At 43.8% G+C, this 26,923-nt stretch overlaps 2 protein-coding genes across 12 annotated transcripts in view; one reads left to right on the forward strand and one right to left on the reverse strand.

Moving 5' to 3' along the window:
* Positions 1 to 26,923, forward strand: part of LOC112668723 (myosin VIIA and Rab interacting protein) — a 368,414-nt gene that overhangs the window by 337,732 nt on the left and 3,759 nt on the right. For 4 of the 8 annotated variants that reach the window (XM_025461205.3, XM_049100127.1, XM_025461204.3 and 1 more), the window contains 6 exons: positions 9,603 to 9,797; positions 16,392 to 16,553; positions 19,135 to 19,194; positions 20,857 to 20,961; positions 21,072 to 21,132; positions 22,711 to 22,829. In XM_025461205.3, the coding sequence (XP_025316990.1) occupies positions 9,603 to 9,797; positions 16,392 to 16,553; positions 19,135 to 19,194; positions 20,857 to 20,961; positions 21,072 to 21,132; positions 22,711 to 22,829 (702 nt within the window). Of the gene's footprint in view, positions 1 to 9,602; positions 9,798 to 14,613; positions 15,929 to 16,391; positions 16,554 to 19,134; positions 19,195 to 20,856; positions 20,962 to 21,071; positions 21,133 to 22,710; positions 22,830 to 26,923 lie in introns of those variants that run through there. The other 4 variants (XM_049100129.1, XM_025461206.3, XM_049100130.1 and 1 more) reach the window with 4 other exon arrangements.
* LOC112668725 (collagen alpha-1(XI) chain-like) overlaps positions 6,508 to 26,923 on the reverse strand; it is a 57,169-nt gene continuing 36,753 nt past the window's right edge. For 3 of the 4 annotated variants that reach the window (XM_049100134.1, XM_025461209.3, XM_049100137.1), the window contains one exon: positions 21,378 to 22,427. In XM_049100134.1, coding sequence (XP_048956091.1) covers positions 22,377 to 22,427 — 51 coding nt within the window. In that variant the 3' untranslated portion in view covers positions 21,378 to 22,376. Of the gene's footprint in view, positions 9,786 to 21,377; positions 22,428 to 26,923 lie in introns of those variants that run through there. The other variant, XM_049100132.1, reaches the window with a different exon arrangement.

The raw sequence follows: 26,923 nt of genomic DNA on the forward strand, positions 1-26,923 counted from the left end.
TCCAAGAGCTGCAATACAGCAGGGAAAAGAGAAAGAGTTACCTGCCTGGAAGACCTAGGAGACCTGGAAAGGTGTCAGGAGAGAAGTGACAAGGAGAACCTTTCATTCACCAAGATCATTCAGGCTCCCATGTGCCACCTCCTTTCCCAGCGAACGTGGAAGGTGGCTCCATGTCTCACTGGGCTTCTGAAGAAGCAAGCATGTTCCCAGGCAAACGCCAGTTACTGCCAGCAGTGGGCAAACATTTCCTTTAAAAAATATATATATTTTATTTATTTATTCATGAGAGACACAGAGAGAGAGAGGCAGAGACACAGGCAGAGGGAGAAGCAAGCTCCCTGCGGGGACCCGATGTGGGACTCGATCGATCCCTGGACCCCAGGATCATGACCTGAGCTGAAGGCAGGCACTCAATCAGTATCGGGAACTGTTTCTCTGAGGAACAGCCAATCAGTATGCAAAAGCAAAAAATATTACCCCCTCTGCTGGGAAAGGAAGTCCTGCCTGCAGTACACCTACCAGGGCAGGTTTGGTCAAAGGTAACCACCCCCGCATCCCCCTCCTCTGTCATCCTCGCCCATCCAGAAGTGACTTTCACTAAGCGTCAGGTGGCTGACACCAAACAAGAAAATGACCTCAGGAAAACATATAGACCAGGGAGTTTAATTCTGGAATGAAACTACAAATAGCACATTTTCAAAAATTCATTTCTGTCATCACCATTAAGATAGGAAATCTTATTTCTTTCATAAATAGCCCTGACCATCAAAACCTGGATGACTTAACAACCTAAACATTCCTCTAATCTCTGTTATGGTTCATAGTGTCATTTTATTACATATGTTCAAATGACACAATTCTGTGTCACCCTCTTTCATCAAGTCACTTCAGGGACAGGGGTCTGTTCATGGAGAATGTATTTCGATGGGTTGTAGAGGCATCGTCAGAAGTGCCTTATGTTTTATGAGAGCTGAAACATATTTGCATTGAATTTTTCTAGCAGATTTCTGTCAACTATTTAAAAGGACATATGGAGTTTCTTTTCTTTCCTTTGAAAAGGGAAAAAAAATACATGAAATCAGGGCATTTGGACAAATTTCCTTGCTCTCTCTGGTAGTTTGATGGAAGCGTTTCATAAAGGCAAGACAGCATCTGTAATATGAGACAGAAAAGTAAGGAAACCGTGAAGTCTGGGCCACACTTAGAGCAGATTTCCTTATAAACCACATCCCTTTTCACTGAGTGTCCTTGGTAGCTCAGTCCTAAGCAGGTTCAGTAGGACTCAAACCCAGAGTTCATCACTGGGGAGACCTCAAGCTCTATAGTGTGACTTGGTGGATGGTGTCGCCAAATCAAGTATCTCATTCAGATCAATGTCAACTGGTAGAAGCTGCGGAATGACCTGAGGGTTCCCCCATATGCGGCCCTTCTCTCGCTGACCTAGTGTTCACTGATCTGATTACTCAATACAATTCAATTCCACAATCACTTCCTACAAACCACTGGGTCCTAGGAATTATGTGTGGAGGAGATGGTGTGACAGGTGGGAAGGAGCGTGGGCTTTGAAGACCAAAGTCTCTGGGCTCAGATCCCAGCTCTGCATCTTCTTCATTGAGCCATGGTTTCTTCAACTCTAAGGAGGGAATTAAATCAACAACCATGTCAGGTTGTTGTGAGGGTTAAATGTAATAGAAGCCTGGAGTCCTAATGGTACCAGGTGGACCCACATTAGCTCTGAGTTGGCTGTCTTCTTTCTTCTTCTCTTCACACCTAGAGAGGTCTTGGGAGCAATGGTCAGCAGGGGAGAAGGTGGGGCACCATGCGACTTTTATGTAACTTGAGCTCCTTGAGGGGCTTTTCTACACTGCATGAGAACCACTCCCTGGCATTAAAATAGGTCCTTAGAAGAGCCCTGGGAAAGTTCTTCCTTGGGTTATCTGGGATGTCCGGCGGTCTCTCATTAGCCCCCTGAAGAACGTTCATTTGTCACAACGCTGAAAGGAGAACTGGAGGGTCCCACACTTTTACCATATTCTCCTTTTTACCCAACTATGAAGGTTGCGTCTCAGGAGACTTGATAGCAGAATGATAGATTCAAAAGAAAGACTACATGGATAACCTGGAGCTTATTCCATCCTGGCCATTGGTAATCATAGTCTCTTGGGTTGTCAGAAAGAGCTTTGAAATATTATATTTTCCCTTATTCCGAGAGTCCGGTGAACCCTTCTTGCTCTGCTGGCGTTGAAACCTTACTGGCATCTATTTGTGCCAGCTCACTGGGTTCATTAAGCTCACCCGGCTGGGATTACAGCCCATCCTGCTGTCTCCCTACCCACTCTGCAGCCACAGCATGCTCTCAGCTCTCTTTCCAGAAAACTACTCTTCATCCTTGGGCTCCCTGGCAGCTGCCCCACCCCAGGCCCCGGTGACCTTGAATTCGAGCCGCAGTAGTAGTTTCCAACACTTTTCTCTGCCTTGAATTCTCCCCAGCCCTAAATCTGTTCCTCCTCTGGAAGTCAGAACAGGCTTCCTAAATCTTAAGCCTCTTGCTGAGCATGTGAGGAACCTGAGCTTCAAAATCGGGCAGATCTGGGTGCAAAGCCTCAGAGCAAACCCATCCCTGAGGCTCAGCTCCTCGTTTGTGAGATGTGATCATAGTACGTGCATCAGAGGGCCAAGAGAGTCAGGGAGGCAAGGCCAATAAAGTGCTCATCCCAGAGCCTGGCACCCAGGAGGTGCTCCGGAAATGCCAGCTCTTGAGAACAACAGCAGCAAGAGCCTTCGGTGGCACCTGATAGCTGGGAGCACAAAACTCAAACTCCTGAGGTTGGTGTTCAGGTCACTGCCTGGTCCCCATCTCCCTTCTCCAGTTTGTCATCCTCAGCAAATCCCAGGCTACAGTGCTGGTCTCCATGTCACCACACCTCCAAGACTGCTGTCCAGAGGATCCTCCTCATCTTCACTGTTCCTTACTTCTTTCTTGTGCTTTTGGACCAACCCCAAAGTCACGTACTGCTGGGGTCCCCGCAGATCTGCAGCCTATTGTTCACAGTGCAGGGTAGGGCCTGTCTTCTGCTACCTGCTCTTGGTCGTTATGACCCTCTCCCCTCTCTGCTCTCTGAGGACAGGGACCGTGGCTCACACCCCTACGTCCCCGGCAGGGCACTGGCACAGAGTAGACTCTTCCAGAAGTCTTGCATTAAATTAGTGATGATGGAAAATAGCAGGTGATGTTTGAGGGCCTGATACGTTCAGTTTCCCAACTAGGCAATGACATCCCTTGTTTTTATTAAATATCAATACACATGGTTCACTCTGCTCCCAGTCAAAGGGGAATACAGGGTCCAGGGTATGTGTGTGTGGGCCTGGTGGTGGGAGTGGGAGGACAGTCTGAGTGTCCATGTCAGATTGCCTGCTGCTGTTTCTTAGGACAGACCATTCTATGTTTAGATACTACATTCTCCTTTTTTGATGTCAAGTCATCCCTTCTTTATGAATTATGGTGGTGGTCGGCAATACTAGATCATAGTGGCTTTTTTTCTCTTTTTTAAAATATTCTGAGTTGGCAAGAAAAAAACTGGGAAATGAAGAGCAGCAAAGTTTAACTTTTTTCCATAAAGAACAGTAAGAAGCATTCTTCAAAACACCAGGTAGCCAAGGAAAGATGTTTTGAGAGCATAGTATATAATGGAAGCCATCTAAGTCACAGGGCCATTAGCAGTAACAGATACGCCTAGAGGCAGTGGGGCAGATGGGGAGGCATTGTTCAGCAGGGGCCAACCCACACAGGCACTGTGTGGACACTTGACACATTCTGTCTAATTTAATTTCAAAAGCCTTTTGAGCTAGATGGTGTTCTCTCTTTCACTTCACAGCGGACGCTCAGAGAGGTTAAATCATTTACCCAAAGTGTCACAGACAGTATAACCAGAATTTCCCAAGCCTCATGGTCTGGGGTGTGCAATGAGGAGGTCACATTAGCATCAGTGCTCAGAGGAAGCCACAAGACCACAGCACCCATACCCATTGTTTCCCTTCATCAGTTGTGAGAAGCTACAGAGGGTTTTCCCAAGTGTGCATTAACAGAACTCCTAGAGGGACCTGCTTGGGGCCTTCATGAATGTCTAGGGAGGACAGTGATGCCCCCAGAGGACAGGCCCCACTAGCACGCTGCTGTCCACATGCCTTCTCACGGGGTCTCTGGTGCAGCCACTTCAGAGCCAACTTATGACTTCCCTGTGCCCAAGCCCTTTTCATATGGGCCCTTGCCTCTATAAAACACACTTACAGATCAGATTTCACAGCTGTGTTGGTATAAAGATTAATATATCAATATTATGTATTAAAACATGTTCCTGTTCTTTTTTATCTTCCGATTTTAAAAGAGATTAAAACATTTTTATAGGCTCCTAAAAGAATGATGATCCATAGGCTCCATGCCTGCCGAACCTAGTGGACAGGAAGCCAGGGTAAGACCTGGCAAGGCAAGACCCTGCCAGAGTAAGAGTCCCCTCACCACACTGCCCACTCCTGTTTCAGGGATTGACCCATGGGCCTCAAAGCATACTACCTGCTTCTGTATCTCACAAAAACCCTAGTGCCGATGTCCCTTCAGCTTTTACCTGTTTAGCTTTTCTACTCATGTTAATAGGCGACGGAACATTTCCCAAGGTAGGGCTAGAAAAATTGCTCTTCTGCCCCAGATACCTGCACACATCATTTAACCCTCAAAGCTCTTTTTCCCCCCACATTGTATTAAATGAGATCATACCAAGACTTATATCAAGTCAAATTAGTAGACACCCTAGGCCTCTGTCACAGCTCTGTTCATCACACACAGCCAGACATGGGATCTGTTTTGGCCTACCTGAGTCAGGCAGACGCATGCCTGTGCCTGGGGGGAACCAAGGCTGGGATCAGCCCTCTGGCATCCAAAGCATTCCCCCTCTGTGAAGCCAGGCATTTCACGTGCTCCTGCTGTTCACATGTTGGCAAGCTTGGAATATTCTGGTAAGGAGCATTCCTGTCTATTCCAGCTTGAAATGAGTCTGCATTTCTTTGGCCAACACAAAGCTTTGATATGAATGATGATGCCAGAGAAAAATCTCAGGAGAGTTTGCAAGGATTGCTAATAAGCAAGTATACCTAGCATTTAGGATGGAAACTGTCTTTTCTTTAGAACTCTATAGACTCAGAATCTCCCCCTGGCAACACCTTGCATTCTACATGTCTTTGGGAAACTGTTTATAAGGAGGAGTAAATGGAAGAGGAGTGTGTTCTGGCAACATGTTTTATATGAAGAGGGAGTGCATGGGGACAGGATAGAGAAATCACTGATGCTGAAGCTGGAGAGGAGAGAGACAAAAAGTAAAGAAGTCTTCCCTCTCTCTGCAGTCTCTAGAGAGAAGAGGTTGCTACAGCTGGGGTTTGTGATTTGGGTGCAGCCCTGTTCTTCTGCAAGTCTACAAGTCTTGGGTCCCTTGAAATGGCCACCATGGCGGGACTCCAGCCTTGGAGTGGTACATAACCTTCTGAAAGGTCTGCTTTGGCCCTGCCATTTCTTTTTTTTTTTTTTTTTTTTGGCCCTGCCATTTCTTACAGGCAGGCAGGAAACATGAGTCTTTGTTGAGGTTGCTTATTTTGTTGCCTCTGGCGAATGATCGAGGAAACTGGAGTGCTCTTATCACTTTCTGTACCCTGAATGTGGACTGTTTGTGTCAGTCCCAGAGGTAGTGAAGCCAGCGTTAGGATTTGATGTTCCACGTGGGGCTGTGACACAGGCTGAACTCTAGAAGTGGACACTTGGGCTCTTGGCAGTAACCATCAGTGGTAGGGAGACTGAGGCATGTGAGTGCATCAGAGCAAACAGAACCCATGGTAAATCAACCCCTTAAAGCCATGCTCCAGCTGCGCCAGGTCATGTTGGCGCACACCAAGCGTTTAGAAAGAGAATCGTGCGGATATCTGGCACTTAATGAAATTTGTCATTTAATTTGTATTTCTTTGATCACTAGAAGGTTGAATTTGTTACTACATGGCCATTTCAATCCCATCATCTGTGGAGCCCTTGGCCTTAAATGTCCTTGAGGCCAACTTTCCTGATCTTTTGTCGCCCTATGCTGTCTGCTAATGTCCACACTTTTACCTCTCCCTTTTTTGATCTCATGAAACCATCACATTGGATCCATCTTATAATTACTATCTGGAGTACCATCAGCTACCATAATAGCTATCTTTGGGCTCTCAAATTATGCTTGGTTTATGCCATTCAGCTCAGCTCTCTGGGGCTTTAAGCAGTAAAGCAGAAGGATCCTTTAGCTATTCACTTCTCCCACACACAGGGCTTCCTGCCAGCACCCCAATCCACACCAGCTTTTCATCTGAACAAAACCCTGTCCAGTGCTAAATATAGCTTTATTTAACATAATTGTGCAAGGTGCTTTCTACTTTTAAATCTAGACTGGGCAGGGAGCAGGACATTTACGTAACAAGTCGGTGTCAGCCCTCTAACAAATCTTCTGACTTCCTTTATTGGATCAGTGAGTAAACTAAGGAACAGGGGGGTTTGAAGCCCTGCTCCTGTCATTCAGCTAATTAAACCTCAGGAATCTTCACTTCCAGTAGGTGCACTGTTCACTGCCATCCCCGTGTCCAAGCAGACAGCCCAGTCCTCGGTAGTGGGCAAGGAGCAAAGCCCTGATTCCCTGCAGAGGCTGGTGGATTCCAATGGTAGTTCCCTTGGAGGGCTCACCGTCAGACTGGAGGGAATACTCCTGCCAACTGGCTCACCAGCCAAAGATCTTGTCCAGTTTTCATATACTTTTTTTTTTTTTTTTTTGCCACTTCCTCCAGATGGTGGCTAGTTAGCTTCTGAAGTGTTCCAGGGTTTTATCAAGATCAAAGACCTTCCAGGAGAAGCTGTGGTACTCTCCTCAGACCAGCTGCCGGGTATGCCACATTCTGACTTAGTGGCAAATGCAGATGCTTTCGGGGGCCAGGAAAGTATGTCCATATGTCAAGTGGCTGGGATAAGACTAAGGACATGCCGGGAGGCCAGGGACCTCATTCATTGTCCACTGCTTTATCCCAGCACCTAAAGAGGAATCTGCACACCATAGATTATCCCTATTAAAATATGTAGAATCAACAGTATGGGGATTGCAGAGAACTGGCAAATGCATGTTTCATGGAAGGCACTCTTGTCAAAAAAGCATGCCTCTGTGCAATATTTGGCTCCCAGCTTGCAACCTCTATGGTTGAATAAACAACCCTATTAGTGGATAGGATGGAATAATGACAGCCAAGCAACAGGGATGCCTGGCTTTATCACTTTGATATGATGTGTTCAGTTGGAATCAGGACACATACAGTACCTGTTTAAGCACCTCGTAAATCCTTCCCATGAATAACCTTGACCCTTTAATAACCCTGTACTCATTGGAGATATGTAAATTTTCATACTTTCCTTTCTACTGTGCTGTGGTCTTTTTCTGAATCCTTTAGTCATATGTTTTTCTTTTCAAAAAAATGTACAAAGACACCTCTTTTACCAAAGAAGGGACAGACTTTCTAAACACAAACTTACATACTAAGGATGACAAATCTGCTTTCATACATACATCACCTTTTCTAAAATGAACTTAAGCAAACAGTGGCAGTGTTTTGTGCCAAAATCCCTTTAAGCCCAATTCATCTTCACAGTCTGCCATAACAAGTCACAACATCCTGGACAGCAGGGGACAGCCCCTGCAATTTTCTCCTCTCATGAAGAGTTGACCCTGGCTGTTTCCAGGGACACCGCCCTTATTCTGCTGGGTCTGTGTCACCATCCTTCCATCTCATTCTCCTGACACCCCAGACCCAATTGTTTGGGTTTATAGCAAAGTCTGTTGAACCAAAAGGAGTGTGGCTCTTCGGTCAGTCAAGCAACTGTTGTGGAGTAGACAGGCCAGATGGGGAGCCCTCTGAGCACATGTGCCCTAACCCTACATAGGGTTGACAGATACAAGACCATATGTCTCTGCATGGAAGCCCAGAGCCAGCTTCCAGACTGGATTCAGCCGCTGACTTGTCACTTAAATACATTGATTCCTTAGTGAATTGGGAAAGGTATCAAAATATCCTCTAGCAAGATAAAACCTGCAGTAGAATCTACCTGGAAGAACAGACTTCACAAAATGAAGCCATAGCCATCATTAATCTTTTGGCCAGGATAAATATGAGTGAGAAAGGTATCTCCTAAGATTCCAAAAGCATTACAATTCCAGATTATCTTGAAACATTTTACTGGTAAATGGTAAACACACATATACACATCCCTCGGTCGGCAATAGGCAATATTGGACTTCCAATTTACAAACCCTTTGATAGGATAAATAAACCTGATTCTAGATAGAAACCATTACTATCAGGAAACATTGAACTCCAACTTACTGCTTGGTGTTCTATGTTCTGATGAACTCAAAGATGCAGATAAATTTTTGTGGTTGCAGAGCCTCTCTCCATCAATGACCTTGGCCCAGAACTGGACTGATTGTAATTTTCAGCCCTGAATGTAAAAGTTTGTGTCAGTGAGGAATAAATTCAGCTGCAAATAACAGAAAATCTGGCCAATAGTGGCTTCAATGGTAGGGGACTATTTTTCTCATGTAACAAGATGTTCAGAGACAGGGGGTGACTCACAGTGGTTCAGCTGATCCACTGCTGTTGGGGCCAGGCTCTTTCAGTCTTCCTGAGCCACCTTACTCAGCATTTCAGTATTTGTCCTCACCCTTGTCACAACTATACACCTGTGATCAAGGCAGAAGCAAGTGGGGAAGGAGAACATCAGCTGGATCTATTGACCTGGTTAGGGAAACAAAAGCTTTTCTAGAGGCCCCCTTGGCAGGCTTTCCTGTCAGGCTCACTGGTCACGACTGTGTCACATGACTGCCTCTGGCTGCAAGGGGGGAGGGAAATGGAGTATATTCCTGATCAGCCTCTATGGTAGAGCAGAACAAGGGGGAATGGGCTTGAGAATAGGTGTGAATGAGCTAAACACACAGGGGCTACTGACACACTACAGGGAAACTCTTCCAAAACTCTCATTATACAGATGACAAAGCTGAGTTCCAGAATATAAAGTAATTTGGTCAAGATCCCATCGCTAAATGAAGCTAGAGCCAGATCTAGAGCCCAGGTCTCTTAGCACCCAGTCCAGAAAGCTCCCTACTGGACTGCACCATGGGTGTAGTTTGACAGAGTCTGTGACTGAAGCTCTGTTGAGGAAGTAAATACCATCTAGAAAATGAGGTGTGGGTATAAAACCACCAATAGTGGGCTAAAGATGTAGTAGCCTCAACTTGAGGTCTCCTTCTTCCCTCCTGAGGAATCAAATGATTCAGTGTGAGTCACAGAAGCTAGGCCACGTCAAATCAGGCCTCCTCCAGGTGCCCTCCTGCTGTGCAGACTTTTTTAGCTTCTTGTTCCTTTGGCACATCGATGTTTGTGTGTGTTATAATGGGATCAGTCTCATGATGAGCACCATGATGACATAGAATTTCCATGTCATTGTTAATGTGCTGTTCTTGTCTTCTGTCCCCTTCTGTTATTGAATCAAACAGAAGTATTCTGCTGTTTCTCTCTGCAACATCTCCACAGAAGTCCTAAAAGTCATCAATGCCACTGAGGAACTGATAGCAGAGTCCGCGGGGCCCTGGGAGTTCCCACCTGTCCCTCCTGACAGAGAGAAGGGGACGTTTCCTCTTGGGACAGACCAAGTGAGGCTGGATGAGCAGCTGACTTCCCTGGAAGAAAATGTAAGATTTTATTACTTGTGGATGTTTCCCTATCTAGGGCAAACATGTGCAAAAAAGAAACTGATGAAGGTGTAACCCATCACAAACCATGCAAGGACACATACACGCCACCACCACAGCGAATACATTCTCAGGGAGGGTACAGGCTGGGTTCCTCAGAAGCAGACCTTGAAGTGAGGGTTTGTGTGCAAGCGATTTCTTAGGGAAGTGCTCCCCCAGGGAGGCCAGTGAGAGACTGGGGGAAGGGAAGAGGTCAAGCAAAGGTATGGCCTTAGACAAAGAGTAGTTTTGACAGATCCTGCAGGAAAGCCTGGGGTATCAATTGCAACTCAGAGTTGTCCCGACCTGAAGCAAAGGAACTGGCCTTTTCTACAGCCAGTAGGCACTTCACTCTCTATGCAACCTTGTCTAGAGTAGCCAGAGGCAGTCTTCTGCATAGCTGAGCTGTTGGGAACAAAAGCAAGCTAAAGCTTCAAGCCTGGGGGGATGTCTTAACTGTAGGGGGACCTCAGGGGATCCAGGTGGAGCACTAACAGTGGCACCACAGGGAAAGGGGGTGTCTGCCCATCAAACTTAGGTCACAAGTGGTCTGTCCTGCTCATAGACCGATATGCTGGTAGTGGATTTTTCTAGCCAAGTTTGGGAGGAGAGAAAGGAGGTAACAGATTCTCACATACAAATACCCACATTCATTATTTTAATAAATTCCCAATGAGAACTTTCTGACGCTGAGAACACCACTGCAGACACAGAGACTGGGACATTAGCCACTCGGGCTGCAGTCACCATCACCAATTGCCATAGTCCCTCCTGCCCATGAAACTGATATTGAATCAAGTGATTCCATCCTTCCAGATCCAGCAGAATCAACCCTGATTTTGGGGTGCAGTTCTCAGACATCAGGAACTGTTCGTAAAGGCAACTTTTGCAAAAAGTTGAAACAACAACAAAGCAAAACAACTCAAGGTTTAAAAAAATATGCCAATAGTTGCTTTATCTTAAAAGTTAAACACTGGCTCCCTCGGAATTCCCATAAAACCTAAATAGAGGTCTGACTGCCCCTTACGTCACTTTAATTCCGTTTCTGTCTATTCATCTATCTGTCCCCATTAGATCAGCACCACTGACATTTTGGTTTCAATAAATCTTTGTTGTGTGGGGTGTCCTGTGTGGTGTAGAATGTTCAGCAGCATCCCTGGCCTCTACCCACGAGATGCCAGTGACATCAAAATATGACAGTCAAAATGTCTCCAGACGTTGTCAAATATTGGAAGAGGAGATGCAGGGAGGCTGTAGCACAGGTTGGCTGTCATCCCCAGATTAGGAATCCTATGTATAAATCCCTGCAGAGCACAGTCTTTCTTTCACATCAGTAGTCCCAGCCCTTTCCCAGAGCTTGACACAGAGGTGCTCGAAGAATGTTTACCTGATAATATGATTCAGATCGTTGAAGTCCTTTTTTATAGGAAGAAATGTTTTACTGCTAATGTGGAGGGTCTCTGTTAAGTATGTCTATACTACAGTTCTTTCAGTGCTGATAGCCCTAAAATGGCCTTCATCTTGGACACCCAGAATTGAAAAAGTTAAAGTCAAGATATGGTTCACCAGGAAAGGGGTGTTTTTTTGTTTTACCAAGTGTTGTATTAAAAAAAAAAAAGCAATATACAATGCATGAGATATTCAGATTACATGACAACCATGGGTTCTCGTGGCATACGTAAAGCAAAGACAGTGTACCTTTCTTTCCTCCAAGGGGCATGTTGAAAAATGCAATGGCTTTGTGGGAGTTTTCATTTTGTCAGATCCTTTTCATATATACTTTCTTTCCTTGGGTTCCTTAACATTTTCAGGTCAAAACACATGCCTTTACCCACTGATGTGAGCTGTCCATAACCTCACATGGACCTGCTACAAAGGCAGGGGTTTCTGGGGGTGGCGGGTATCCGTAGTTCCCTGCACCTGTGTCTGGCCCTCGGAGATGCCTCGCCTGTTCCCTAAGAGTTAACTGCTTCTTCCCCCTCCTCCCTTCCCCCTTCCAGCTTTTCACATTGCCTCAGAAGAAACTCCATCTCTATTCCTTTGAATTCTATTGGTTTTGAGTTAGAGAAGGGACAACTCTTCTCTTTATCTCTTCAGAGATAAAGATCACAGAGCCGGGGGCTGGTTTTGCTCTGCGGTTTCCAGGATGGAATTCAGCTGAGCAGCAGAAGGGTGGAGCTGATTCCTAAACTGGCCTCTGGGTGCAGCTGATTTAATTAAACCCTGGCTTTATGTCCATCTGTGTTCAAAAGAGCGCTCCCTCTTTCTCCACTGTTTGCTCCTTTGTGCTGAGGAACCGGGGACTGTCAGAAATAGAAATAGAAACGGAGATGCTTATTCTCACCTTCTGAACATTGGCTACCACAGACCAGGACTCGGAGATGAAAGAGAACATTTGCTTGAGAATGTTTCATCTTTAAAAAACACTCTAAAGGTTTCAGAGCTACCTGAGATAACACAGAATGTCATTCGTATGTCAAGTCTCCTGTTTTCACAAACTGCCTTGTTAACCACTTAATTAGAGTAGGGCTTTGGGGACTTCAGAATCCCCAGATTTTCAGCTCTCCCTGAAAGCTGTGAGGCACAGGGATCTGTAGGGGCCTGGATGGGAAAGACGAGTTTCAGGAAGGGACTTCTCTCCAGGGATAGATTCAGAGAGTAGCAGTTGGGGTGGTGTTGGGGAAGCAGTCACCACCCCCCAGGCAGTATAGTCCATGGAAAGCTGGTGCCTGGAGGAGCGCTCCCTAGTGGGAGCTGTCCCCCTGAAGCCCACATGGGTAGAGGACAGGGAAAGGAAGGCAGGCTTCTTTGTCCTCCTGCCTTTGGTCTCCTGCTGGTGTCTCCCATTCATTGGCCAAACCCATCCCAGCCAGCCAGGAAGCCTGGATGATGAGGTTCATACAGGACAGCCTCACAGAAAACAGAGTGGGACAAAGAAGAATGGAAAATGGATCTAGGGGTCAACAACAACTGGCATGACCATTCTCAGACCTGTGGTGTGAGTAGTGGGGACCCACAAAGGCCACCTTGTGGATTTATGCAGAGTTATAAGTGGGAGAGATGAGCCACCTCCCAGCTCCCTCACCCTTCCTCCCCACCTGCTAAGGACCTGCCCATTCTCTTCATTGTTAAATGATCAACAGCCTGGGGCACCCCATAATTCCCAGCACAGAGACAGTGGAAGGACAGTCCCAACTTCCCTTTTGCACTGACCTATAACTTTTGACAACACCAAGTCCCACTGTGTCTATAGTAGCAGCAGACACAGTAGAACTGCCCCATAAGGGAGCCCAGCTCTGCCACAGAATCCAGGAGCAGGCAGGGGATGTTGGTCCTTCTCCTGAAGGCTCTTGGGCACCATCCATGGCACAGGAGAGGACATGGCCCTGGCACTTGTAGAGATGGTCCTGGCTACTTAGGTGGGCCTCTGCCTTCAAGAGCAAACCAAGAAATGCTATCAGTTACTGTCTAGATGTAGTCCTCTAGAATGTGATTCATGGAAAGCACGTCCGACAAGACACTAGAAGTTCAAATCAGTTTCAGCAATCTGTATAGTCTTTCTGGGAAAATTGAGATACATATTAGCACATTAAAGACTCTGTGAATTCCTGCAGTGAAGAAAACTGTTTAATTCTCTTTGCCCTAGAGGCTTTGACGATAAAGTCCTTCCATAACAAAACACCCATTCTTGTCCCTTGAACCACTTTGAGGAAGGTGTGTTGAACCAGGAGCCATGCCATGGGGTCATGAGCAGCAGTGGCTAGAACTTGGAGAAGTCATAGCCATGGCTCTCACTAAAAGCGGGCCTTTATTCAGCCAGCAATTCCAACTTACTGGTTTTCAAATAGGTTATTTTTTTTTTCAAATAGGTTATTTTTAAAACTAGAATAACATTTCCATTATTATAGCATCTTAACTTGTGTTATTGCACCCCCAGCCACAGAACCAATGTCATGTTGATCTATAACCACAATAACTCTAGTACCTTCAGGTCAGAGTTTGAAATGTAAACCATCCTAACATTGCAAGCGAGATTGAGTATCAGGGCATCTCAGGGCACGGTGGATAAAGTCATGGGATCTGACATCAGCCCCCAGGAGCTCAAATCCCACTCCCCCACTTCCCAGCTGTGAGGCCTGGGGAAGTCACTCAACCTGTAGGATTTAATATTCTCCTCTTTCACACATAGCAGCACCTACTTCAGGGACTGCTGTGAGCATTAAAGGAGAAATGTCCCATAAAACCTTTGGCTTAGTGCCTGGCTCAGTAAATACATGTCATCACCATCATCACCAACACTGGCCCTTTAGGCGTCATGACTTTGGCAGTGGTGAGTTCCTGCTCAGCCTGCATTGGGGCCAAACCACAGAACCTTCCCTTCCCCCCTTCTGCCAGGAAAGCAGGCTTTCAGGGAACAGAAAGTAAAAGGTGAACATTCTGGCCTTGCTGAGGGCTTGGAGTTGGTCCATATTGCTTTGATTTGGCAGAGAAAACAAAGAACATTAGTGGATGACCATGATGAAGACAAAACAAGAGACTATTAAAAGACGATACAGCTGTAGGATGTGATGATGAGTTTTGTGTGTTTCCAGAAAAATCAAGGTTCTTGAGACCAAAGTTATGTCAAGTTATGTTTAACCCATTGCCACACTCACTCAAATTATTTGTCTCATTTAAATAATTCCAAATTTTGTTTCATTGTATAACCCTGTAATTATTATCTCTCCTTGTCTCTTCCTCCCTCTTTCTCTCTCCTCAATTTTCTTCCCCTCTGAAGAGAAGTTTTCAACTTCAAAACTTCTAAGACACAAATTTTTAATGTTTCCTCCCTTCAAATAGCTTTGAAATATTCATCATTTCCTTCATGTGACAAACAATGAAACAGAGTATCGTGTTTTCAAGACAAAGAATAAATGTCTCATATTAACTGTGGGAATCATTTAGAAACAGAAGTTCTCTGATACTTGCATATGACAAAGAAGTACAAAACTAAGGGCAGACTGAAATATGGCAATTGTCAATGGACATCTGATTCACGGGCCCTTCTCTGACTGATGAATCACTCAACATGGCATCCACTGTATCAGTCACTGTTAGAAGCTCCCCCAGCTCATCGTGCCTGGCGATGTACAACTGTGCATTCATCAAACCTGCACCTGCCCTTGCTTCACTTTGAAATGTTTTGTAAAATTGCCAGTTTTAATGCAGATGCATGAATCAGGCCAAGGAATTGACAGGATAGGAGCATCGCAGAGTTATTTCCCCTCCTCACCAGCACTCAGTGTCACTCGGCGCAAAACACTTGCATGGCTTGTGTGCACAAACTCTTGGCTTATCCTGTTTTATTTTTAACTCAAGTTAAAAAAGCTTGTGTGACCATGTGTTTTCATTCAAAGCAACTCTAAATTGCTGTGATTACATGTGTAGAGCTTTATATATGTTGATTCAATTTCAAAAAACTCTTGTTAAGTAATTTGCTTCTTCGGATCAATCTCATTCCATGTAATTGGTTGTTGCATCACATTATTATCTAGGCTGAAGGACATTTGTTCCACTCACCCCGTCTCGCATCCCCTGGTCTGTATTATTCCAACGATCCGACCTTCTGTTTGCCCACTTTTACAGCAATTGCCTTATAAACTCAAGTCAATTTTTTTCCTTTAATTTTTCCCCAGACTACTCCCTCTATCTGATTTTTCTCTTTGATTTTCAAGGACTCTCAAAAATCTGTCTTCACTGATAGATGAATAGATTTGACATATTTCTTTTAACATCGCATTATTTTCTAAGAAATATTTTCCTACTATAAATTTCAGGTTCATCTTAGTGCTCTTAACCTGCTTCAAGCGAGCTGAAGGTCATCAATCAGATAATTCACTCAAAATGAATAATTGTTTTAATTTCTTCTTGGGCAGCCTGGGTGGCTCAGTGATTTAGCACCACCTTCAGCCCAGGGCGTGATCCTGGAGACCCCAATCGATTTCCACGTCAGGCTCCCTGCGTGGAGCCTGCTTCTCCCTCTGCCTGTGTCTCTGCCTCTCTCTCTCTCTCTGTTTCTCATGAATAAATAAATAAGATATTTTAAAAAATTATTTCTTCTCTTTCCCTTTATGTTTTCTGAATTTTTTTCAATTGCTAAATGCCAACCAATTTTTTTTCCAACCAAAATTTTTATTGGAAAAATCACATCATGAATTTTTCTATGACTTCTGTCTTGGCATTATGGTTGCTATAGTCATTGGAAAAAATTGCAAATTATGTAATAGCTGATGCCATGTACTTTGGACTATTTCATTGTATTTTCTAAACTTTTAAGGTGCTTTTTCTTGCAGGAAAGTTGGGGGGACCTAGGTGTGGTTGACAGTGAGGAGGTGGTAAGACCTCGTGCTACCATTTCAGTGTGAAGAATGTTTATAAACAGACGTATTCTCTGAGTTTTCCTCCAGCATTGAGTCTGGTCCTCTTTCATTCCTCCTGAATTACTGGGGTGCCCTGAAAGGACCCCACCAGTCTCAGTTCCAAAATCTGAGCTCAAAGGCTGCACCTCCTCTGCAGGTGTACCTGGCGGCAGGCACAGTGTATGGACTGGAAGGCCAACTGAATGAACTGGAGGATGCTGCCCGTTGCATCCATAGTGGCACCAATGAGACTGAACTGGCAGATCTGGAGGACCAGGTGGCCACGGCTGCAGCCCAGGTTCACCATGCTGAGCTCCAGGTAGGAACTCCTTCTTTGCCCAGAAGGAGCACCATCACAAAACAGGAGAGGGCACCCACCTTCCACAACAATTATTGCAAAGCCCTTTTATCGGTTCTCTAGTGCACTTGCATTGTCCTTTTGGGTGAATTCCACCAAATTCTCCTTCTAAAAAATTATAGCTTTGATAATATATCAGACTTTCCTTTAAACCTATGTCACTGGGATCCCTGGGTGGCGCAGCGGTTTGGCGCCTGTCTTTGGCCCAGGGCGCGATCCTGGAGACCCGGGATCGAGTCCCACATCGGGCTCCCAGTGCATGGAGCCTGCTCCTCCCTCTGCCTGTGTCTCTGCCTCTCTCTCTCTCTCTCTCTCTGTGTGACTATCGTAAATAAATTAAAAAAAAAAAAAAAAAAATTAAACCTATGTCACTTTCCTCTTAGACAAATTTTCTGACCCATAGGTAGGTCTCCTTGCTATATAGGTTCCCATTCTATCCCAAGATCACCCCTCCCTAACTGTTGATTACTTACTTGCTGCCAGCTTCCCCCTCTACACACTGACAGCCCCATGAGGACAGGACTGTAGCTGTCTCTCTTAACACAGTAACTCCAGTGCCTAACATAATACCTGACATGGGTTTGGCAATAAAAATGGTGTGGATAAATGAATGAAATTGGAAGTGTAGATTTCTCAGACCAGTATTTTGCGCGATTTAGATATGGCTGATTCAGAACTGAAATGATGTTGTCTATAACTTCATGAAGATATTTGTTTAAAGTTTTCATGGATATTCCCCTGTCCCCTGACTCTGGATCAGAATTGACTGTGGACTAAATCACTGATTCTCAAACACAGAATGTTTGAGACATGGTGTCTGCAGTATATACTCAGTACAGATCCCTGGTTCAGTGATATTTCTATAGACCCCATCTCTTAATACTCCCCCTTGTATCTTGTATCCTAGGGGATCTGGGGTCAATAAAAACCACCTATGGATAGAGAAGATGATTATCTTGAATAGTAATTACTCTTTAAATAAATATTTTTGTTTTAGAGAGTCAGAAATCGCAACAACTACTGGCAGCAGTAAGCACTCTAGAGAATGTAAGGGCACCCATTCCCCACCCTGCAGATGAGTTAATGCTGTGTATTAGGAAGGATCTCATTGCACATGGCCCTGTGCAACTATAACTATTCATTATCAGCAAGAATGATTGAAGATCATCTCTCCTCAAAGACAAATCATTTTCCATAAATGCCACCCAATATTTAATCAATTTATATTCAAAGTTATAAAAAGTAGATCAAATAATTTGTTTTCTAGGGGTACATTTTGCAGCAAATACTTCTCAAATGGCTTAGCAGGAAGTAATATTATGTATGTGTGTTTGGCAGGAGTTTTTTGGACCTGCTTCTAGATTTTTCTAGTCTTAAACTTCTGGAGCCATGTTTTATAGAAGAAAACCCTGGAGTCCAAAATGCCCATTTTCTGTGTGTTTGACTGTGCCTAGTTTTTATAGATTTTTAAATATGACAGTAATGTTATCAATAATGCCTATTGTTCTGTGAGCCTTACCTTGTGCCACAAGTTGTACCTAACACTTGACCTCATTATTGTAATTAATCCTTCCCACAACTCCATGATGTAGCTACTGTTATTTTTCCCCTTTTGTTTCTAGGGAGAATGAGGCTCAGAGAGGTTAAACCACTTGCCCAAGGTCAAATAGCTAAAGAGCGATGAAGCCAAAAAAAAGAAAAAAAAAAAAAAAAAGAGAGAGATGAAGCCAGGACTTGAACCTGCCTTTCTAACCTCACAGGCACATTCTTCACCAGTCTGTGTGATTTCCTGAGAAAATGTGTTGGTCCTGTCATCAGACACATATCCACCTGTATAAAAACTCCTTAATTTTCAAGGGAGGTTCTCAACACTGCCTTCCATTTCATGGATCTTTGCAATGTGGGGAACTTCAGTTCCATGGAGGCTCTCCCCCTACTGCTAGCTGCCACCAGAGAATGAAGCCTCACACTCCCTGTTGTCTGTTCTCATGCAAAATTGTCCCCACTGAGGAGGGTAGATGTACTAAACTGTGTTCTTGGATTAGGTTGGACTCCAGGGACTCTATCATCTTGGAGTTTACCGTTGGGACAGGATTGCCCAATGCTTTGGGAGATTGCAGAATGATCCATGGGGATGTGTGTGCTATGGATGCCATCCACTGCATCATGTAACATCATCTCTGTGGGCTTCGTGGAGAAGGTCTCTCTGAACACTCAGTACCAGGAAAAGCTGTTCTTCTGAGCACTTGGTCTTTATCTTGCAGACATAGAATCCTACACTGATCTCTTTGCTTTGGCTCCCAGGAAACTCATTGCTGAATTAGTCATCCCCTCAAATAGTGTAAGGGTCATTGGGTATGCAGTCTTAGGAATGAAGTGGAACATAATTAGATGATAGATAGATAGATAGATAGATAGATAGATAGATAGATAGATAGACAGCAAATGTAGACAAAATCAGGCCTCAGTAGTCTCCTCTCCTCTTTCTTTGGCCTTTGCCCTGTGAACTAAAACTCAAAAAAATATACCCTTCTTCTTCCAGACCCTGTCAGCAAATCAGGTGGTGAGCAGCTTGCTGTCCCTGTCTCCCAAGGCCCGTCGAGTAAGGCCCTCCATCACAACTGCTTCCAGGAAAGAGCATGGTCATCTAATCCATACCAGCTGCAATGACTGATAAGTTTAGTCTGCAACCTTTCTCAGAGGCCTATGCAGTTTATTGGCCTATAAGGCAAAAGAATGCAGCTTTCAATATGAAATTTGAGGAGTCAGAACAAGAAGGGGGGCCAGAGAGGGGCAGAGGCTGCTGGGCAGCTTGGAGTATTTCACCAAATGCCACAGTCTTGGCCTCTGCCTGCCTCCTCCTCCTCTTCTGGCCAAGACTGCCTCTGCTTGGGGACAGAGGAAACACCTCCCATATTTGCTGACCCTTCAGTCTTTCTCTCTGGCACTTTCTATGGCACCTGTCCCAAAAGGCTTTGTCCAAAAAGGTCCTCAGTAAGTGACAGCAGAATTTGAATTTGTCCTGAGCAGCTCAAGAGAGGAGGAAAAAGGGAGGCAGTGGAGACCTCAGGGCAGAGTCCACACACACTGGCTGCTGGGCTGACTTTTGAGCTCCTTGTCCAATGCCCAGCAACACTCAGGCATGTCCAGAGAGCATCAGGACAGCTGTGATCCTCACCTCCTCTCTCCACTCCAATAGCCTGCTCCTGCCTCTCCACATGTCCCCCATGCCAGACCTTGGCAGATCCTCTCAGAATGTGGCAGTGAGGCAAGAGCATGAGCATTGGCATGAATTCAGAGTTCTGCCCCAGACCACCTGTGCAATGTTAGCTGTATTACTTATCCCTCTGAGTCATAAATCCCTCATCTACAAAACCAAGAAAATGGTATTATGTCATAGGTTTATGAATGAGTTCACATATTTAAAGTGCTTAGCATGGTGACAGCACATATTAATGCTCTTTCATAAGAGTCAGGACTGTGTCTTCTTCATCCCTGGGGACATGGATGGGTCAGGGCTCTTCCTGGGCCCTGAGTGGGCTCTTTCTCTCTGTATCTGCCTTAAGACTCTGTTGGAAAGAAATCTGAACTCTTTATGACCTTCTGATGTTATAGACAAGGAAACTGATGCCCAGAGAGAAGAGAGAGATTCTCAAGGCACTTGTCCTTTTAATGAAAGAAATGGACTTGAACCAGGAGTGGCTGAGCCTCCCTCCTAAGAGCTGGTGCTATGGTTTGGGTTCATGGAGTCATGGAAGAATGAAGAAGGACCTATAAATCATACTTGCCTTTCAAAGCTGGCAACAAGTGTTGCCTGCTCTGGAAGCTTTCCCTGACAACTCCCCTTTTCTCTCCCCACTAGGCTGGGCCACAGTTACCTTCATGCGCTGGGCTTCTGCTTAATCCCCTAGAGATAATCTGACAAGGGTGTTGATATACTCTAGAGCTACCAAACTAGACATTTAAATTTACAAAGAAAGGCCTGTGTCTTATTTTCTTACTATAGCACTAGATATAGAAGGGCTTGGTAGAAGTTGAATGAGTGAGGGAAGCCTGGCTGGTTCGTGGAGCATGTGACTCTTGATCTTGAGGTTGTGAGTTTGTGCTCCACACTGGGTACAGATATTACTTAAAAAAGAAAGTTTTTATATTAAAATTGAATGAGCATATAGCAAAGCAGATTTGTTCATTATAGATTCCTATAACAAAGATTCTCCCCTCCTGTGCTTTTCCCCTACTGATTCTATCTTTCTGTTGCATTAAGATTTCTGATATTGAGAGCCGAATTTCAGCCCTGACCATTGCAGGATTAAACATAGCACCGTGTGTGCGCCTTACAAGAAAACGAGATCAGAAGCAAAGGAACCAGGTGTGTTTGTCCCTCACTTCCTTTGTTGGAATATTGCACGACTTGGGAAATTTAGAAGATAAATACCTTTGCTTTATGAAGGTGTGTTGACTGTTGTGTTCTATTTGTAGGTACAAACCATAGACACATCAAGGCAGCAGAGGAGGAAACTGCCTGCCCCACCAGTGAAAGGTGTGCTTAAAATAAAACTACAGAGCTACCAAAGAATTAAGTCTGACTTATTTACTTTGAATGACTCAGTTATCTGAGTTTGAGGACTAGATCTGATGGGGAGTTCTCACCCAGAAGTGCTCTTGTGAAGAATCCGTCTTGACTTGAATCCCCCCAAGAAGCAGACCCTGGGAGAAGGATGTGATTTGGGTAGTGATTCTAAGAAACACTGGTAGAAGAAGAAAGAAATGATACAGGGACAGAAATTAAGTCAATACAGTGCAATTTATTTATTTATTTTTAATACAGTGCAATTTAATTTGTAATTTCTCTGAGCAAATGAGGCCAAATCCTGCTCAGGACATCTGGGAGACAGTATTTACTGCACCTCAGAGTTTCCTGCCCAAAGAATAGGAAAAGGAGGATTTCAACTCTCAGCTATCATCCTCTGATCTTTACTGGGGAGAAGGCATTAATTCCCCGGTACTTCTTCCCCACTCCATGCATGAGCCAAGAGAGAGTGACAGTGCTTGCAGAAGCATTCTGTTGGAATGTGCTGGATGTCGGAATGTGTGGTGATGTCAGGAAAATGTGGGCAAGGCACCAGAGGCATCTAACACAGTGCACAACCCACAAGGGATTCTAGTGATGCTGGCGGTGTCATCCTCATCCCCTGGACATTTTCAACAGCTTCCCTAGATTCAGGAGCCATATATGATGATGTCAAGCTAGAATTTAAATCCACAAATCAGAAGAGTAGACAGAAGATATATGTTTAAGTCGTGGCTCCACCATTGTTTGCTCAACAAATATTTATTGAATGCCTACTTTATATCCCATTAAACCTCACATGATTGCAATGTATTACAGACCCATGGTCTTTTATTTGAAATCCTTGGATAAATACATGTTTCAGAATGTCTTGAACATTAGAAAGGTAATATGGCACATGTATTGTATATTTCCTAACAGTCCCCTCCTCATGGTGTCTGGGGCAGCATCTGACAAACCCATTAATGTCCTTGCAGCAAAGCACGAGAATGTTCACTCTCAGTGGAATGGACAAGGATTTTAAATGGCCATATGTCAGTGTAAGTCAGGTTTTGCCATTTGACAATTTGGGCCCCAAAGTCGTAAGAATTTACAGCCTTTAGAGACTTCTATATTCCAGAATTGCAAATTAGAATTTATGAATTATGGATGGTGTGCCTGGGTGGCTCAGTCAGTTAGGCATCTGACTCTTGATATCAATGGAGGCCTCTATCTCAGCATCGAGAATTCAAGCCCGGCATTTGTCTCCATGCTGGGCAGGGAACCTAGTTTTAAAAAAAAAAAAAAAAAGAAGAAGAAGAATTTATGAACTATGGTGGATTATCTCCAAGCTACTTTTTCCTAGAAAGCCATTTATGATTCTTGGATTTATTTGATGCATACCATAAAAATAATAACAAAATTAAAAGATTCTACAGTCAGACCTGCAGACTGAAGTGAGATACCAAGTCTAGAACCAAAATCTGGGTCATGGGGACAGCTGGGCTTTCTTCCTCAACACTTGGCCGAGCTTCTGGGTACCATTTATTTCCATTTGTTTCCTTTTAGCTGAAAACATTGAGGCATCTTCAGTGACCACCATGAAAACATTTAACCGCAACTTCATTCTCCAAGGCTCCTCAACAAACAGGACTAATGAAAGAAAAAGCACCACCAAGGATTTGATGGTAAGTCAGCTGTGTCGCAATGCCTATCACTTGCACTGTACATGATGCCTCCATTCTGTAGCCCTCCTGTCTGCAGCTCTCCCATCAGAGTCCCAGGCAGCATCCTTCATGCATGGTCTCAAGGTCGTTGGTTAGGGAGGTGGGGAGGAAAGGGGAGCAACTAGAAGCATAAGCACCCTGCCTGGTATTGCTAACCTCTTTGATATATGGATACATCCTCACAACTATATATCCAGCTCCTTGTAGGGTATGATATTAGAGAACTAAAAATACATACATAAGAATGTAAGGTCTGGGGGTGCCTGGGTGGCTCAGTTGAGGGTCTGCTATTGGCTCCAGCCATGATACCGGGGTCCTGGGATGGAGCTCCACATCCGGCTCCCCATGGTGAACCTGCCTCTCCCTCTACCTATGTCTCTGCCTCTGTCTCTGTGTCACTCATGAATAAATAAATAAAACTTAAAAAAAAAAAAGAATGTAAGGTCTGGTTGAGATGTCAGAGTTTTCATCCTGTTTTGTTTTTTTTTTAAGATTTTATTTATTTATTCATGAGAGACACAGAGAGAGAGAGGCAGAGACACAGGCAGAGGAGAAGCAGGCTTCATGCAGGAAGCCTGATGTGGGACTTGATCCCGGGACTCCAGGATCATGCCCTGGGCTGAAGGCAGGCGCCAAACTGCTGAGCCACCCAGGGATCCCCTTTATCCTGTTTTTGATCCATATTCACCCTTCCTTACATCTCTTGTTCACCATTAATTACTTGTGTTCCTGAAAAAAGTAAGCAGCTGCCCCTAAATGCAAAGAAAGGGACAGGAGATAATTTGCACAAATTCTGGAGATCATGTAAACAAGTCTAAGGAATTGTTTGCCTAAACACCAGCCGATGCTTCAAATTTTGGCAAAGGCTTGGTGCTGCTTATGTGGGAAGTAATAATCCAGCTAAACTGCCTCAGTGGTACCATTATGCTGAGGACAGGCAGTATCTGGGTGACAAAACTGAAGGAAGGGTAAGTTTATTCTGTTGCCTTTTATTCGTCACCCATCCCTCCCTTTCCCTTCCTCCCCCTCACTGTCCCTGTCCCCTGAGTGCAGGAGCACCAGGTAATGGCATGACGGTGGGCATGCCCTTGGGGTTACAAATCACTGCATCTCTGGGCACCACATGGCAACAGTGCTGCCCACTGCCTTTTCCTCACTGCTCAGCCATTACCCCTGACCTTTTAAAGTCCAATTACTTTGCTCCTGGCCATTACTTTACAAAGCTAAAAAGATGCATTATCGCACTTAAAAGGACAGACCAGTAGGGCCAGAGAAGAAATCTGTTATAAATAAGATAGTTAAAAGTATTACCTTTCATAGAGATAGAACAGATTAGTGGTTGCCAGGGGCTGTGGGGAGGGGCCATAGGAAGTAACCACTTCATAGGTGAGATGTTTTGTTTTAGAGGGACGGTATGCTTTCAAACTAGATGGAGGTAGTGGCCACCACATTGTGAGTGTACTAAATGCCACTGAACTGTTCATTTTTTCAGAGGGGGGAGGGGCAGATGGAGAGGGAGATAGAGAATCTTAAGCAGGCTCCATGTCCAGCAGAGAAGGCCAACATGGGGCTTGATGCTTGATCTCACAACCCTGAGAGTATGACCTGACCCAAAATCAAGAGTCAAGAGCTTATCAGACTAAGCCACCTAGGCACCCCTAAATTGTTCATTTTTAAATGGTTAATTTTATGTTATGTAAGTTTCACCTTAAATTATTTTGAAAAATAAGCTACCTTTAGATAACACAGAGAGATTAAAAATGAAAGAATGGGCACTATTACTAAACAAATACAAACAAAAAAGAGAAGCAGCAATATTACTTTCAAACGAAGTAGAATTCAAGAGAAGAAGCATTCAGAGAAAACAAAGAGGGAGGTTATTTTAATTTTGATTTAAAATACAAGTCGTGACCCTTTCCTGATTTGGCATGCAACAGAGCGACACAATTTATTGTGCAAGGCCGGTGACTTTAAAATTCCCTTATCAGCCCTGGGAAGCCCAAGTACACCAAAAATAAATACAAATTAGAGCATGTGAATAAGGTATTTAATAAGCTTTAGTTAAGATATTTATCTTACAAAAAAAAAAAAGATATTTATCTAGCTTTGTAGAGGATTCACTTTCTTTCCAAGCATTAGTGGACCTTTTATAAAAGTTGATTTTTTACCAGCTACAAAAAAAAAAAAAAAAAAAAAAAAAAAAAAAAAAAAAAACACCAACTCAGCAAATTCCAAAAAGCAGGAAGCATAAATGATCATCTATGACCTCAATGCCAGCAATAATCTCCAACACAGCTGTCCAGTAGAACATTACAAAATGATGGATATGTTCTCTATCTGCAACATGCGATATGGAAGTCACTGAGCTATGTGTGGTTGTTGAGTGCTTAAAAATGAGCTACTGCCTCAGAGGAACTGATTTTTTAATTTTGTTTCATTTTAATTAATATAAATGTAAATAGCCATATGTGACTAGTGACTGTCATAAGGGACAGAGCAAATTTAGAAAATTAGAACAAAAGTTAAAATACACAGAAATTCTACTTGGAAATTAGAAAGCACGTGCACCCACATACACAATCATACACACACACACACACACACACACATTTCCAAGTAGCTACTGAACTAAAGAGCAAAGCAAATCCACAGAGCACTTAGAAAATGAAAACAACACATGTATCCGGGCACCTGGGTAGCTCAGCAGTTGAGTATCTGCCTTCTGCTCAGGTCATGATCCCGGGGCTCCGAGATCAAGTCCTGCATAAGGCTCCCTTGAGGGAGCCTGCTTCTCCCTCTGCCTATGTCTGTCTCTCTCTACGTCCCTCATGAATAAATAAATAAAATCTTTTTAAAAATTACATATATCGAAATACATATAAAAATACACTGTCACATTCATAGTATTAAATATTTTCTTCATTATTAAAAAAGGAAAAAGCAAAAAAAAAATGAACTAGACATTGCATTCCGTACATCAAAGATCAAGACAGAAACCAATTAGTTCAAATCAGAAAACTGCAGAAATGGTCATAAATCCAAGAACTTATTCTTTGGAAAAATATAAAACAGAAAATGTTTTGTAAGCCAAGTCAAGAAGAAAATAAATAAAAATAAGAGATTTTAACAGAGATGTAAATTTTTTATTTAAATATGCAATGTACTACAGAACACTTCTGAAAGAAATTGAGGAAGACACGAGATGGAAAAACATTCTGTGCTCATGGATTGGAAGAATAAATATTGTAAAAATGTCAATGCTACCCAGGGCAATTTACAGGTTCAATGCAATCTCTATCAAAATACCATGAACTTTCTTCACAGAGTTGGAACAAATAATCTTAAGATTTGTATGGAATCAGAAAAGACCCCGAATAGCCAGAGGAATATTGAAAAAGAAGACCAATGCCAGGGGCATCACAATGCCAGATTTCAGGTTGTACTACAAAGCTATAATCATCAAGACAGTGTGGTACTGGCACAAAAACAGACACATAGATTAGTGGAACAGAACAGAGAACCCAGAAATGGGCCCTCAACTCTATGGTCAACTAATATTTGACAAAGCAGGAAAGACTATCCACTGGGAAAAAAAACAGTCTCTTCAATAAATGGTGCTGGGAAATTGGACAGCCACATGCAGAAGAATGAAACTAGACCATTCTCTTACACCATACACAAAGATAAACTCAAAATGGAGAAAAGATCTAAATGTGAGACAAGAATCCATCAAAATCCTAGAGGAGAACACAGGCAATACCCTTTTTGAACTTGGCCACAGTAACTTCTTGCAAGATACATCTATAAAGGCAAGGGAAACAAAAGCAAAAAATGAATTATTGGGACTTAATCAAGATAAAAGCTTCTGGAAATGTGTGGGAAATATCAGAAAGGGAGACAGAACGTAAAGACTGCTAACTCTGGGAAACGAACTAGGGGTGGTAGAAGGGGAGGAGGGCGGGGGGTGGGAGTGAATGGGTGACGGGCACTGGGTGTTATTCTGTATGTTAGTAAATTGAACACCAATAAAAAAAAAAAAGAAAATTAAAAAAAAA

The sequence above is a fragment of the Canis lupus genome, chromosome 23, assembly GCF_003254725.2.
Source record: "Canis lupus dingo isolate Sandy chromosome 23, ASM325472v2, whole genome shotgun sequence".
NCBI classification, from domain to species: domain Eukaryota; kingdom Metazoa; phylum Chordata; class Mammalia; order Carnivora; family Canidae; genus Canis; species Canis lupus.